The sequence below is a fragment of the Hesperophylax consimilis genome, chromosome 8 (genome assembly GCF_061612785.1).
Source record: "Hesperophylax consimilis isolate HC1 chromosome 8, BYU_Hcon_1.0, whole genome shotgun sequence".
NCBI classification, from domain to species: Eukaryota; Metazoa; Arthropoda; class Insecta; order Trichoptera; family Limnephilidae; genus Hesperophylax; species Hesperophylax consimilis.
Window position 1 is genome coordinate 30,846,655 of NC_142843.1, and position 12,070 is coordinate 30,858,724.

General features: G+C 39.4%; 2 protein-coding genes across 2 annotated transcripts; one reads left to right on the forward strand and one right to left on the reverse strand.

Moving 5' to 3' along the window:
* The first annotated feature begins 3,805 nt into the window (after positions 1–3,805).
* LOC149421872 (kinesin-like protein subito) lies at positions 3,806–6,842 on the forward strand. Its single transcript, XM_089634322.1, has 4 exons — positions 3,806–4,582; positions 5,211–5,327; positions 6,159–6,312; positions 6,685–6,842. Exons 1-4 carry the CDS (start codon positions 3,806–3,808, stop codon positions 6,840–6,842), a joined length of 1,206 nt encoding a protein of 401 aa, XP_089490448.1.
* Positions 6,843–8,741: 1,899 nt separating this feature from the next.
* Positions 8,742–11,778, reverse strand: LOC149421873 (kinesin-like protein subito). Its single transcript, XM_089634323.1, has 4 exons — positions 11,002–11,778; positions 10,257–10,373; positions 9,272–9,425; positions 8,742–8,899 (listed from the first exon to the last, which is right to left on the reverse strand). The coding sequence occupies exons 1-4, from the start codon at positions 11,776–11,778 to the stop codon at positions 8,742–8,744; spliced, it is 1,206 nt and encodes a 401-aa protein (XP_089490449.1).
* Positions 11,779–12,070: the final 292 nt, after the last annotated feature.

A 12,070-nucleotide genomic window follows, 5' to 3' on the forward strand; every position in this document is an offset into this window, starting at 1 on the left:
TAGTTGGGACATTTTATTAAAAAATGTTAAAAGATTTTAATCATTTGTAGGTATTTCGTAAAATTGACAACTCGTACTGTATATTAATGCTTGTAAACCGTGGTTTTGGGCTGCTATTACTGTAGTAATAGCAGGTCGCGCGATGCGCTTTATCATAAATGGTACTGAGAACATTTATTTTCGTTAAACAAGAGAAAATAATATTAGTTAAAGTTACTTACGGAGGGTTATGCTATCTCAGGATCCTTGATTTCACGTTGTCCTCGACTGGCAGATGACAATAATAATACGCGTGAAATGTCGGTTTGATAATTTAAAAGTTTAAAATTTGTTATGCGTAAAGTCGGCGGTCACCAATTTAGGATTTACCGTTTTGTGGGTTAAAACAGATCCTAAAGGACTCTCAATATCAGAAGGTTGTTTTTAATAAAAGAAGGTTGAAATTCACTGAGTTTATTTGAACACATCGTTATATGCGACAATAATTTTACATGGAAGATTCTAGAATGTAGACGGTATTCAAAAAGGCACAACCAGTCGAGGCGAACGAAAAATCAAGAATGGCTGGGCCAGCGGACTAGCGGCCGCTGTGGGTACCGTTTACACGGTACCCGCCTAGAATGTTGCCATAATAAGGAAATAATCTTTATATTGTTCGCTGGTAGGTACCATCTACAATGAGATCGACAAATATGACGTTTAATAACTAGATCCCAATATTGGTTGAATGGTTAAGACGCAGTCCCTGTAAAACCAGAAATCTACTTTCCATATCTTGTTCTTTTTCATGTTTGGTTTAGATTTATTAGTATTATCTCCTTCTTCAATGAAATAATATATTACTGAACTGAAAAACCAGCACACTCAATAACTACAAATTTTTATTTATATTTTTAATTTTTATATTAACTCCACACAGGAGGCCCTGAAGAAAATAATTTCCCTCAGGGCCTATGTCATCTTTGGGGATGCTGTTTGGAGGGTCTTTTTGTGGAGAGGAAGGAGTGAACATGGGTCTTGAAGAGTCCCATGTTGTAGGAGGGAGGAAACATAGAGGCCGGCAGTTAGTTCCACAGCCGAGCTGTTGAACTTAAGAACGAATCGTAGAAGCGACCCGTTCTCATGTGACAAATGTCAACCGTGTACAAATTTTGGGCGCGCGTTTGGCGTGTATCCCGACTACGCACCGGTGCCGAAGGGATCAATGACGCTAGTTTCTCAGAGCATCTTCCATTGTAATACCGATAGAACAAGGACAGCATACCTACCTGACGCCTGTTCTCTAAAGATTGCAGTCCGTTTGTTAAGATTGGGGAATCTATCAAACGGACCGCCCGAATTATAATTTGTTTGTCTATTATTTATGTGAAATAATGAACTTCATAATGAAATTCCAAATTAAATTATTGAGATCAAAAATACAATTAATTTTAAAAGGGGATTAAGTAAAATATTGATATTTAGTTCGGTTGAATATACTTAAAAACTTATACGTATAAAAGATACATATTATGCTTGCCAAATAATGTGTTTTTTTATAAACAAATGTTTGTCTAATATTATTAGCACGCACGACGATGTGGTTATTAAAAATGAAATAAATAAATAAAAAAATTTCAATTACTAAATAAGAACAGTCAGTTTTTTCTTTTCAATATTTGGGTTAATGTTAGGCGCAGGTTTTTTTATCCCGATTTTGGAGTTTTGTCGCTGTAACTCTCTTCGTTTTCAATTATCAAATGTTCCATATATTATCTCGACTATATTGTCCATCACTACGGCGATTTCTCCATAGACTCAACGTTTTCTATGCATGTTGCATACCGTTTATTTGAAATTTGAATTTCCGTCATTTCCGATTTCTGACGTGTTTAGAAGTTCGATTGGTTAGGACTAATTTATTTATTTATTTATTTTCACATATACGGCACAACATGTGCCATTCACATACTAAATTACAGAGAATAGTACAGCAACATAAGGAGTGCAACAATATAAATGTAAGTATAATGGTATAATCAGTAGATAGTAGTAAGGTTAAAAGTATGAAAAAAAAGAGATATAAATATAATATAAGTAGCAATCTGTAGTATAGTATTAAGTCAAAGTAAGAAATTATATACAATAAAGTAGTATAAGGAAGAATGAAGTGCTTATAAAATGTCTAAAAGGCATTAAGAGTTTGTAAAAAATAAAATAAAAGATATTAGAAAGGTATATACTATTAGAAAATGAAAGGAATAAAATATATGCTATTATAATATGAAAACGAAACAAAAGTAATAAATTACGTAAATCTACCGGGAGAATCGCGTGTATAATAATGTGCGACACTGCTGACAGTCCGATAAAGTTTTACATAGTACCTATGATGACTATGATATATAATGCACTGATATCAGCTTCTACCTATCGAGTACTAGTAGTTTTTAATCTGAAGTACATAATTATTATGATGGTATGGTATTACTCGACAATTTTTGTTTTATGCATCTTTTATATGATAATAGACAATCAGCGTGATCGATGTTGGAATATTCATTGCCTAATCTGTGCAAGCGATGGATTATTGAATTTTGTTCTGCGTTAGTTCCAGTATTGTTGCAATAATAAGGTGACTTGAGTCTAGTTGGTCTACAGGGAACGTGGTAGTTTATCAACGAAGTTAATTCAGGGGAGTCAAACCGGTGATTGATTATTTTAAATAAAAAAATTAGATCATTAAGTATTCTTCTATGTTTTAACGATAAGAGATGCATTAATTGTAATAATGAATCGTAATCAATGTCGTCAGAGGGAATTCCTAATTTGAAGTTAATTGTTCTGAGAAATTTGTGTTGGATTCTTTCAATGGAGTTTGCATGGTTTTTGTAGGAAGGGTTCCATATAGACGAATTATATTCTAATTGACTTCTGACTAGAGTTGTATAAAGTAATTTTAATGTATGGATATTTTTGAAATCTTTAGATGTTCTACTAATGGCAAAATAATGCAATAGTTTTCAGTTTTGAAATATCGACAAAAAATTTTCTCGTGAGTTATAGAGTAATATATTATTGAAAATGACCTGTGCAATAATCGGACTTTTTTGTCAACCTTTCTTGTCGCATATTGAATTTCATCTCTTGTTTGTTTGTATTGAATACGACTGAAAATACTTTTGATTTTGATTTAGAGCGATTGAAATTTATGAAACCGACCAACATCACTCTACAATACTTCTTCGGGGCTATACTGTGCTAGGAACTGTTTGTTTATGGCAGCATTATACGTAGGTAGTAAATTAGACTCTGTTACAGAAACTTTAGCAACTTCTAATTCGGCACAACAACACTGATGTCGATCGAAATAGTACTAATATTTTTCATAGTTATGTATCTAGAAGTAAATAATAGATAATGTTTGAAAAGTATTGCGAATTTAATTCTATTGGTTCTCGATTTAAAATCCAAATGTTTTGTAAACATGTAAAACGTTTTACTAATTTTCGTAAATTTTTATTTTGTCATTTCAAATATTTAATCATTCAATTTGACAATCATAGGTGACGATGCCAGCAAAACCTTTTGGAGATGGCTGGCTTTGTTTTATACCCCTCAATTGCACAACTACAGAATTATGTAAAACTAATTACAGCATTCCACTTCGATCACTTCATTGCAGTGGCCAAAATTATTAGGCTCCAGTTCTATTTAGGGAATATTGGAATATCAGAAATGAGGCAGGGCTAGACTTACAGAATGAACTTGACAATATCTCAAAAAGTGGTTGAAATTTCACAATGTTCTCATGTGTTGTAGGAAAATGTCTTCCGAATGGGATCAGTCCTCCACTATACAGGACGACAGTAGCACGACCCAGCGAGATGTTGGCTCCTTCCTGCACCCGCGAGACCCCAGCATCACCAACCCCTGGATGCGGCCGCGGCCCCAGCATGGCACCAACCTGGAACCTATGTTCGACGAGGAGGAAGAAGAGACGGGAAGCAAGGAAGTCCCTTGTGCACACCTCCGCGTCTTCTTGCGCTTGAAACCAACTGAGCGAGCCGAGTCCTTGTATTCTGTGCAAAACGACAGCCGCCTGGTGTGTTGCCCACCCCCGGAAAACAACCCCAACACCAGGAACCACCGCAAGACAACCGACACCTACACCTTCACACATATATTTTTTAAAAACGAGAGCCAGGCTGCTGTATTTAACAAGATGATTAAAGACCGGCTTCGCAGGTTTATTGAGGGTCATGACTTCACCCTCATGACCTACGGGGCTTCGGGTTCAGGCAAGACCTACTCCCTCATGGGCACTGATGCCCAGCCTGGCACCATCCCCCGTTGCCTGGAGTTCCTTTTTGCGCAGGTCAGCCCCTCCCAGCTGCCGAGACACAAGCCCCTGGATGACGACAGCCTACAGGAGCTGGATGACACCCAGCAGGCAAGGGAGATATCTGTTATTGAGGCCATCAGCAGGAAGTGCAGAGGGCCGGAGCAGGATGCCCTGGACAGCTACCGGCGCATGAGCAAAGCCCTCTCCCGAGCCAGCCGTGTCTGGCAAAAACACAATCGCCGGGACATCTATACTGAGGTCACTATCTATTTTATGCTTTTTTTGTTGTTACCTCACTATCTATATGCAGCATGCATGAAAAAGAAGAAGAAATTAGAAATTACTGACCCATCAGCTGTATATTTATCAACCTATATACAGTCAAACTTGGTTATAACGATCACGGCAATGATATTTTATTTCAGGATTATCTTCATACAATTGTTTACTGTTACAACGAGGTTTCTTCATTGATGTTACATGCAATTTCTAAATACATTATAGTATTTTCTAAATAAATAAATCAGCGGGTCTAGAAAAAACCCAAATCCAGAAATAATATAATACATATAGACAAAAGTAGGTACAGTGGGGTGTAAATTTCCTTAAATCCCTTATGCGTTGTCCACATGGTGTCAGTATTTAGTTGAGTAGTTAGTGGTAACTAAAACATCCAGTAGAAATTGAACGCACTGGCACCGTATGGACAGAGCGTTTTAGTAGTAAGTAATTAGTACAATTTTAGTTGGCTGAAATAGGATTTATTGTATTTTCACATGGGAGTATCCCCTCCACCGCGGGTTCAAGTTGTTTTTGCATCAAGCTCCTCAATGGCTGAATATCTTGTCAACCAATTAATTATTATTGTGTGTTTTGTAATTTCAAGGTGTGGGTGTCCTTTGCGGAGATATACAACGAGTCCGCATTTGACCTGCTGCAGGAAGGAACCGCCTCTACTCGCCTCCGTCTTGTGCAGCCACCCAACAATCGCCCCTACTTAACGGTTTGCCGCTTGATACACTAGCTAGTGTAAACTGGAACCATATATAATCCACCTATGTTGAAAGAGATTTACTTGTACATCCCTAACAAGTATACTAAGTGGGAGATCTCACATACTATTTAATGAGTGAGAAATTCTGCTTATCAGGTACTGCCAATCAACAGAGCGGTTCGAGTGTTTAACAATACTGCATTGACATTTAATCGACCACCTTTTGTCACAAAATAGCAGTAAAGCTGTCCCCATGACCCTTATATACACAGTGTCAGGAAACTCATAGTACAATCGAGAAACTGGTGAATCTCCACCACATTTGTAGTTGATTTAATAGTTGTGGTATAACTACATATTTTTTATTTGAGCTTTCGAAGTTGAATTTTTTTAGATCAAATAAAAATAATTAATCAGTTGCTGGGGGTTAATATCAACTGTTTAGTGTCTTATGAGATGCGCCGAAAGATAAACCTGGCTCCAAAAGTTTTTTTTAACCCTTTAGTTGCTGAAAAAAAGAAGAAAAAAAAACAAAAGATCGAAATGCTCAGATCGAATAAATATTTTTTTTGGGTGATGTGATGTAGATTTACCAGTTTCCCACTTGTACTTCGAGTTTCCAGACACCATGTGTTCTTGGTTTGTTGTGTTTACTTGTTTATGTTAATATTAATTTGTACCGTTTCTCTTTTTCTTTTTTGTTCAGATTTTTTTATTCTACACGTAATTTCTTTAAAAATTTGGTGAATAAACTGTCTTATTGACATCATGATAAATACGTAAATAATATATCTCTGACTACTGTAATAGCTGATGTAACTATTGACCCATGTGTTTCAGGACCTGAGCTGGGTATGCGTACGCAGTGGACTGGAGGCGTACGCAGTGTTGAAGCGAGGTCGCACTAATCTACACTACGCGCATACAAACGTGAACGCCACTAGTTCCCGTTCACATTGCATTTTCACCATGAAGTTGGTTCAACTAGCCAAAGGTACTTTCATTGTATTAAGAGTTGTAGTGCAACTGTGCAGTCGGGAGCATAGCCAGCGCAGGGCCCGATATGCAGCGGGAAGACATATTACTTTCAAAAAATTAACAGCCGCTGACTAAATGGCAATTAATTTGTTAACAATTGCTTATAAAATATATATATTAAAATAGACACGTGGCCCTGGGGAAACACCAATGTTCAATGGCTTTATGACCAGATCTGTATAGCCTGATACTTCCCAACCTACCTCTTTATCATTCCCTTCAACCTCACCATGTATCACAATTGGAAATGCTATAGTTCCGCTAAGTCGACAGACAGGAGTAGTCAAGAAAAATAGCAGATATTTAATTAGAATGCTTGCGCTTTCAGATGGTAAGGGCATGATCAACACCTTCCGCCTATGCGACCTAGCTGGACTGGAGCGCGCCAAGATGACAGAAAACAGTGGCGAGCGCCTCAACGAGTCCAAGAAGATCAACACCTCGTTGATCATGCCCTTACCATGCTTGCAGATGGTAAGGGCATGATCAACACCTTCCGCCTATGCGACCTAGCTGGACTGGAGCGCGCCAAGATGACAGAAAACAGTGGCGAGCGCCTCAACGAGTCCAAGAAGATCAACACCTCGTTGATCATGCCCTTACCATGCTTGCAGATGGTAAGGGCATGATCAACACCTTCCACCTATGCGACCTAGCTGGACTGGAGCGCGCCAAGATGACAGAAAACAGTGGCGAGCGCCTCAACGAGTCCAAGAAGATCAACACCTCCCTGCACATCCTGGAGCGCTGTCTGCAGGCCATCCGGGGCCTGCAAGGCGGCCAGACAAGCCTGCCACCCTACCGCGAGTCCAAGCTGACCGCTCTGCTGCAGAATCCGCTGTCCGGCAGGGAGGCCGTGGCCATGTTGGTCACTGTCAATCCACACCGCGCTAGCTACGATGAGACTCAGCACGTGCTCAAGTTCTCCGCCTTGGCCAGGAGCATCGGTGAGCTTTTTGAGTTTTATAATAATATATTTTCACCTTCGTATAAAGGTGAAAAATGTGTTGTTTAATATTAATTAGATTTTTTGTTGAATTTTTGCTTTTGATCTGAGAAAATATTGTTTGATTATATATAAGTAAATTTGTACTTAAAACTAATCCTTGGTCAAGATACAATCAATAAGGAATTTGAGTCCGTTTTTGAATTGTTTTTTTTTTATCAACATCCATATTCAAACATATTTTAAATTTTTTTTAATGTTCATTTTCATAGTTAAATTAATTCTCCAAGTTTGGACATTTTTAAGCCCGCCAAAAAGATCGCAGTCTAAGCGGTAAGAACGTCCTGTGGTTAGTGCATTTGTATGGAGATTTTTTTTACTATTTAGTAAGGAATTCCACAACATTTTTTTAAATCGCGGGCTACTTATAATTCGTTCACGGGCAACAATGTGGCCCGCGGGCCTGGGGTTGGGCAGCCTTGATGTAGACCAAAAAACTTATATGTTTCTATATTTTTACTAAAATAAAGCTGTATGTAATACTTAAACATCTCTTTCTCGCGCGAGAAAGAGATGTTTAAGTATTACGTACAGCTTTATTTTAGTAAAAATATAGAAACATATAAGTTTTTTGGTCTACATCAAGGCTGCCCAACCCCAGGCCCGCGGCCACATTGTTGCCCGTGAACGAATTATAAGTGGCCCGCGATTTAAAAAAATGTTGTGGAATTCCTTACTAAATAGTAAAAAAAATCTCCATACAAATGCACTAACCACAGGACGTTCTTACCGCTTAGACTGCGATCGTTTTGGCGGGCTTAAAAATGTCCAAACTTGGAGAATTAATTTAACTATGAAAATGAACATTAAAAAAAATTTTAAATATGTTTGAATATGGATGTTGATAAAAAAAAACAATTCAAAAACGGACTCAAATTCCTTATTGATTGTATCTTGACCAAGGATTAGTTTTAAGTACAAATTTACTTATATATAATCAAACAATATTTTCTCAGATCAAAAGCAAAAATTCAACAAAAAATCTAATTAATATTAAACAACACATTTTTCACCTTTATACGAAGGTGAAAATATATTATTATAAAACTCAAAAAGCTCACCGATGCTCCTGGCCAAGGCGGAGAACTTGAGCACGTGTTGAGTCTCATCGTAGCTAGCGCGGTGTGGATTGACAGTGACCAACATGGCCACGGCCTCCCTGCCGGACAGCGGATTCTGCAGCAGAGCGGTCAGCTTGGACTCGCGGTAGGGTGGCAGGCTTGTCTGGCCGCCTTGCAGGCCCCGGATGGCCTGCAGACAGCGCTCCAGGATGTGCAGGGAGGTGTTGATCTTCTTGGACTCGTTGAGGCGCTCGCCACTGTTTTCTGTCATCTTGGCGCGCTCCAGTCCAGCTAGGTCGCATAGGCGGAAGGTGTTGATCATGCCCTTACCATCTGCAAGCATGGTAAGGGCATGATCAACGAGGTGTTGATCTTCTTGGACTCGTTGAGGCGCTCGCCACTGTTTTCTGTCATCTTGGCGCGCTCCAGTCCAGCTAGGTCGCATAGGCGGAAGGTGTTGATCATGCCCTTACCATCTGAAAGCGCAAGCATTCTAATTAAATATCTGCTATTTTTCTTGACTACTCCTGTCTGTCGACTTAGCGGAACTATAGCATTTCCAATTGTGATACATGGTGAGGTTGAAGGGAATGATAAAGAGGTAGGTTGGGAAGTATCAGGCTATACAGATCTGGTCATAAAGCCATTGAACATTGGTGTTTCCCCAGGGCCACGTGTCTATTTTAATATATATATTTTATAAGCAATTGTTAACAAATTAATTGCCATTTAGTCAGCGGCTGTTAATTTTTTGAAAGTAATATGTCTTCCCGCTGCATATCGGGCCCTGCGCTGGCTATGCTCCCGACTGCACAGTTGCACTACAACTCTTAATACAATGAAAGTACCTTTGGCTAGTTGAACCAACTTCATGGTGAAAATGCAATGTGAACGGGAACTAGTGGCGTTCACGTTTGTATGCGCGTAGTGTAGATTAGTGCGACCTCGCTTCAACACTGCGTACGCCTCCAGTCCACTGCGTACGCATACCCAGCTCAGGTCCTGAAACACATGGGTCAATAGTTACATCAGCTATTACAGTAGTCAGAGATATATTATTTACGTATTTATCATGATGTCAATAAGACAGTTTATTCACCAAATTTTTAAAGAAATTACGTGTAGAATAAAAAAATCTGAACAAAAAAGAAAAAGAGAAACGGTACAAATTAATATTAACATAAACAAGTAAACACAACAAACCAAGAACACATGGTGTCTGGAAACTCGAAGTACAAGTGGGAAACTGGTAAATCTACATCACATCACCCAAAAAAAATATTTATTCGATCTGAGCATTTCGATCTTTTGTTTTTTTTTCTTCTTTTTTTCAGCAACTAAAGGGTTAAAAAAAACTTTTGGAGCCAGGTTTATCTTTCGGCGCATCTCATAAGACACTAAACAGTTGATATTAACCCCCAGCAACTGATTAATTATTTTTATTTGATCTAAAAAAATTCAACTTCGAAAGCTCAAATAAAAAATATGTAGTTATACCACAACTATTAAATCAACTACAAATGTGGTGGAGATTCACCAGTTTCTCGATTGTACTATGAGTTTCCTGACACTGTGTATATAAGGGTCATGGGGACAGCTTTACTGCTATTTTGTGACAAAAGGTGGTCGATTAAATGTCAATGCAGTATTGTTAAACACTCGAACCGCTCTGTTGATTGGCAGTACCTGATAAGCAGAATTTCTCACTCATTAAATAGTATGTGAGATCTCCCACTTAGTATACTTGTTAGGGATGTACAAGTAAATCTCTTTCAACATAGGTGGATTATATATGGTTCCAGTTTACACTAGCTAGTGTATCAAGCGGCAAACCGTTAAGTAGGGGCGATTGTTGGGTGGCTGCACAAGACGGAGGCGAGTAGAGGCGGTTCCTTCCTGCAGCAGGTCAAATGCGGACTCGTTGTATATCTCCGCAAAGGACACCCACACCTTGAAATTACAAAACACACAATAATAATTAATTGGTTGACAAGATATTCAGCCATTGAGGAGCTTGATGCAAAAACAACTTGAACCCGCGGTGGAGGGGATACTCCCATGTGAAAATACAATAAATCCTATTTCAGCCAACTAAAATTGTACTAATTACTTACTACTAAAACGCTCTGTCCATACGGTGCCAGTGCGTTCAATTTCTACTGGATGTTTTAGTTACCACTAACTACTCAACTAAATACTGACACCATGTGGACAACGCATAAGGGATTTAAGGAAATTTACACCCCACTGTACCTACTTTTGTCTATATGTATTATATTATTTCTGGATTTGGGTTTTTTCTAGACCCGCTGATTTATTTATTTAGAAAATACTATAATGTATTTAGAAATTGCATGTAACATCAATGAAGAAACCTCGTTGTAACAGTAAACAATTGTATGAAGATAATCCTGAAATAAAATATCATTGCCGTGATCGTTATAACCAAGTTTGACTGTATATAGGTTGATAAATATACAGCTGATGGGTCAGTAATTTCTAATTTCTTCTTCTTTTTCATGCATGCTGCATATAGATAGTGAGGTAACAACAAAAAAAGCATAAAATAGATAGTGACCTCAGTATAGATGTCCCGGCGATTGTGTTTTTGCCAGACACGGCTGGCTCGGGAGAGGGCTTTGCTCATGCGCCGGTAGCTGTCCAGGGCATCCTGCTCCGACCCTCTGCACTTCCTGCTGATGGCCTCAATAACAGATATCTCCCTTGCCTGCTGGGTGTCATCCAGCTCCTGTAGGCTGTCGTCATCCAGGGGCTTGTGTCTCGGCAGCTGGGAGGGGCTGACCTGCGCAAAAAGGAACTCCAGGCAACGGGGGATGGTGCCAGGCTGGGCATCAGTGCCCATGAGGGAGTAGGTCTTGCCTGAACCCGAAGCCCCGTAGGTCATGAGGGTGAAGTCATGACCCTCAATAAACCTGTGAAGCCGGTCTTTAATCATCTTGTTAAATACAGCAGCCTGGCTCTCGTTTTTAAAAAATATATGTGTGAAGGTGTAGGTGTCGGTTGTCTTGCGGTGGTTCCTGGTGTTGGGGTTGTTTTCCGGGGGTGGGCAACACACCAGGCGGCTGTCGTTTTGCACAGAATACAAGGACTCGGCTCGCTCAGTTGGTTTCAAGCGCAAGAAGACGCGGAGGTGTGCACAAGGGACTTCCTTGCTTCCCGTCTCTTCTTCCTCCTCGTCGAACATAGGTTCCAGGTTGGTGCCATGCTGGGGCCGCGGCCGCATCCAGGGGTTGGTGATGCTGGGGTCTCGCGGGTGCAGGAAGGAGCCAACATCTCGCTGGGTCGTGCTACTGTCGTCCTGTATAGTGGAGGACTGATCCCATTCGGAAGACATTTTCCTACAACACATGAGAACATTGTGAAATTTCAACCACTTTTTGAGATATTGTCAAGTTCATTCTGTAAGTCTAGCCCTGCCTCATTTCTGATATTCCAATATTCCCTAAATAGAACTGGAGCCTAATAATTTTGGCCACTGCAATGAAGTGATCGAAGTGGAATGCTGTAATTAGTTTTACATAATTCTGTAGTTGTGCAATTGAGGGGTATAAAACAAAGCCAGCCATCTCCAAAAGGTTTTGCTGGCATCGTCACCTATGATTGTCAAATTGAATGATTAAATATTT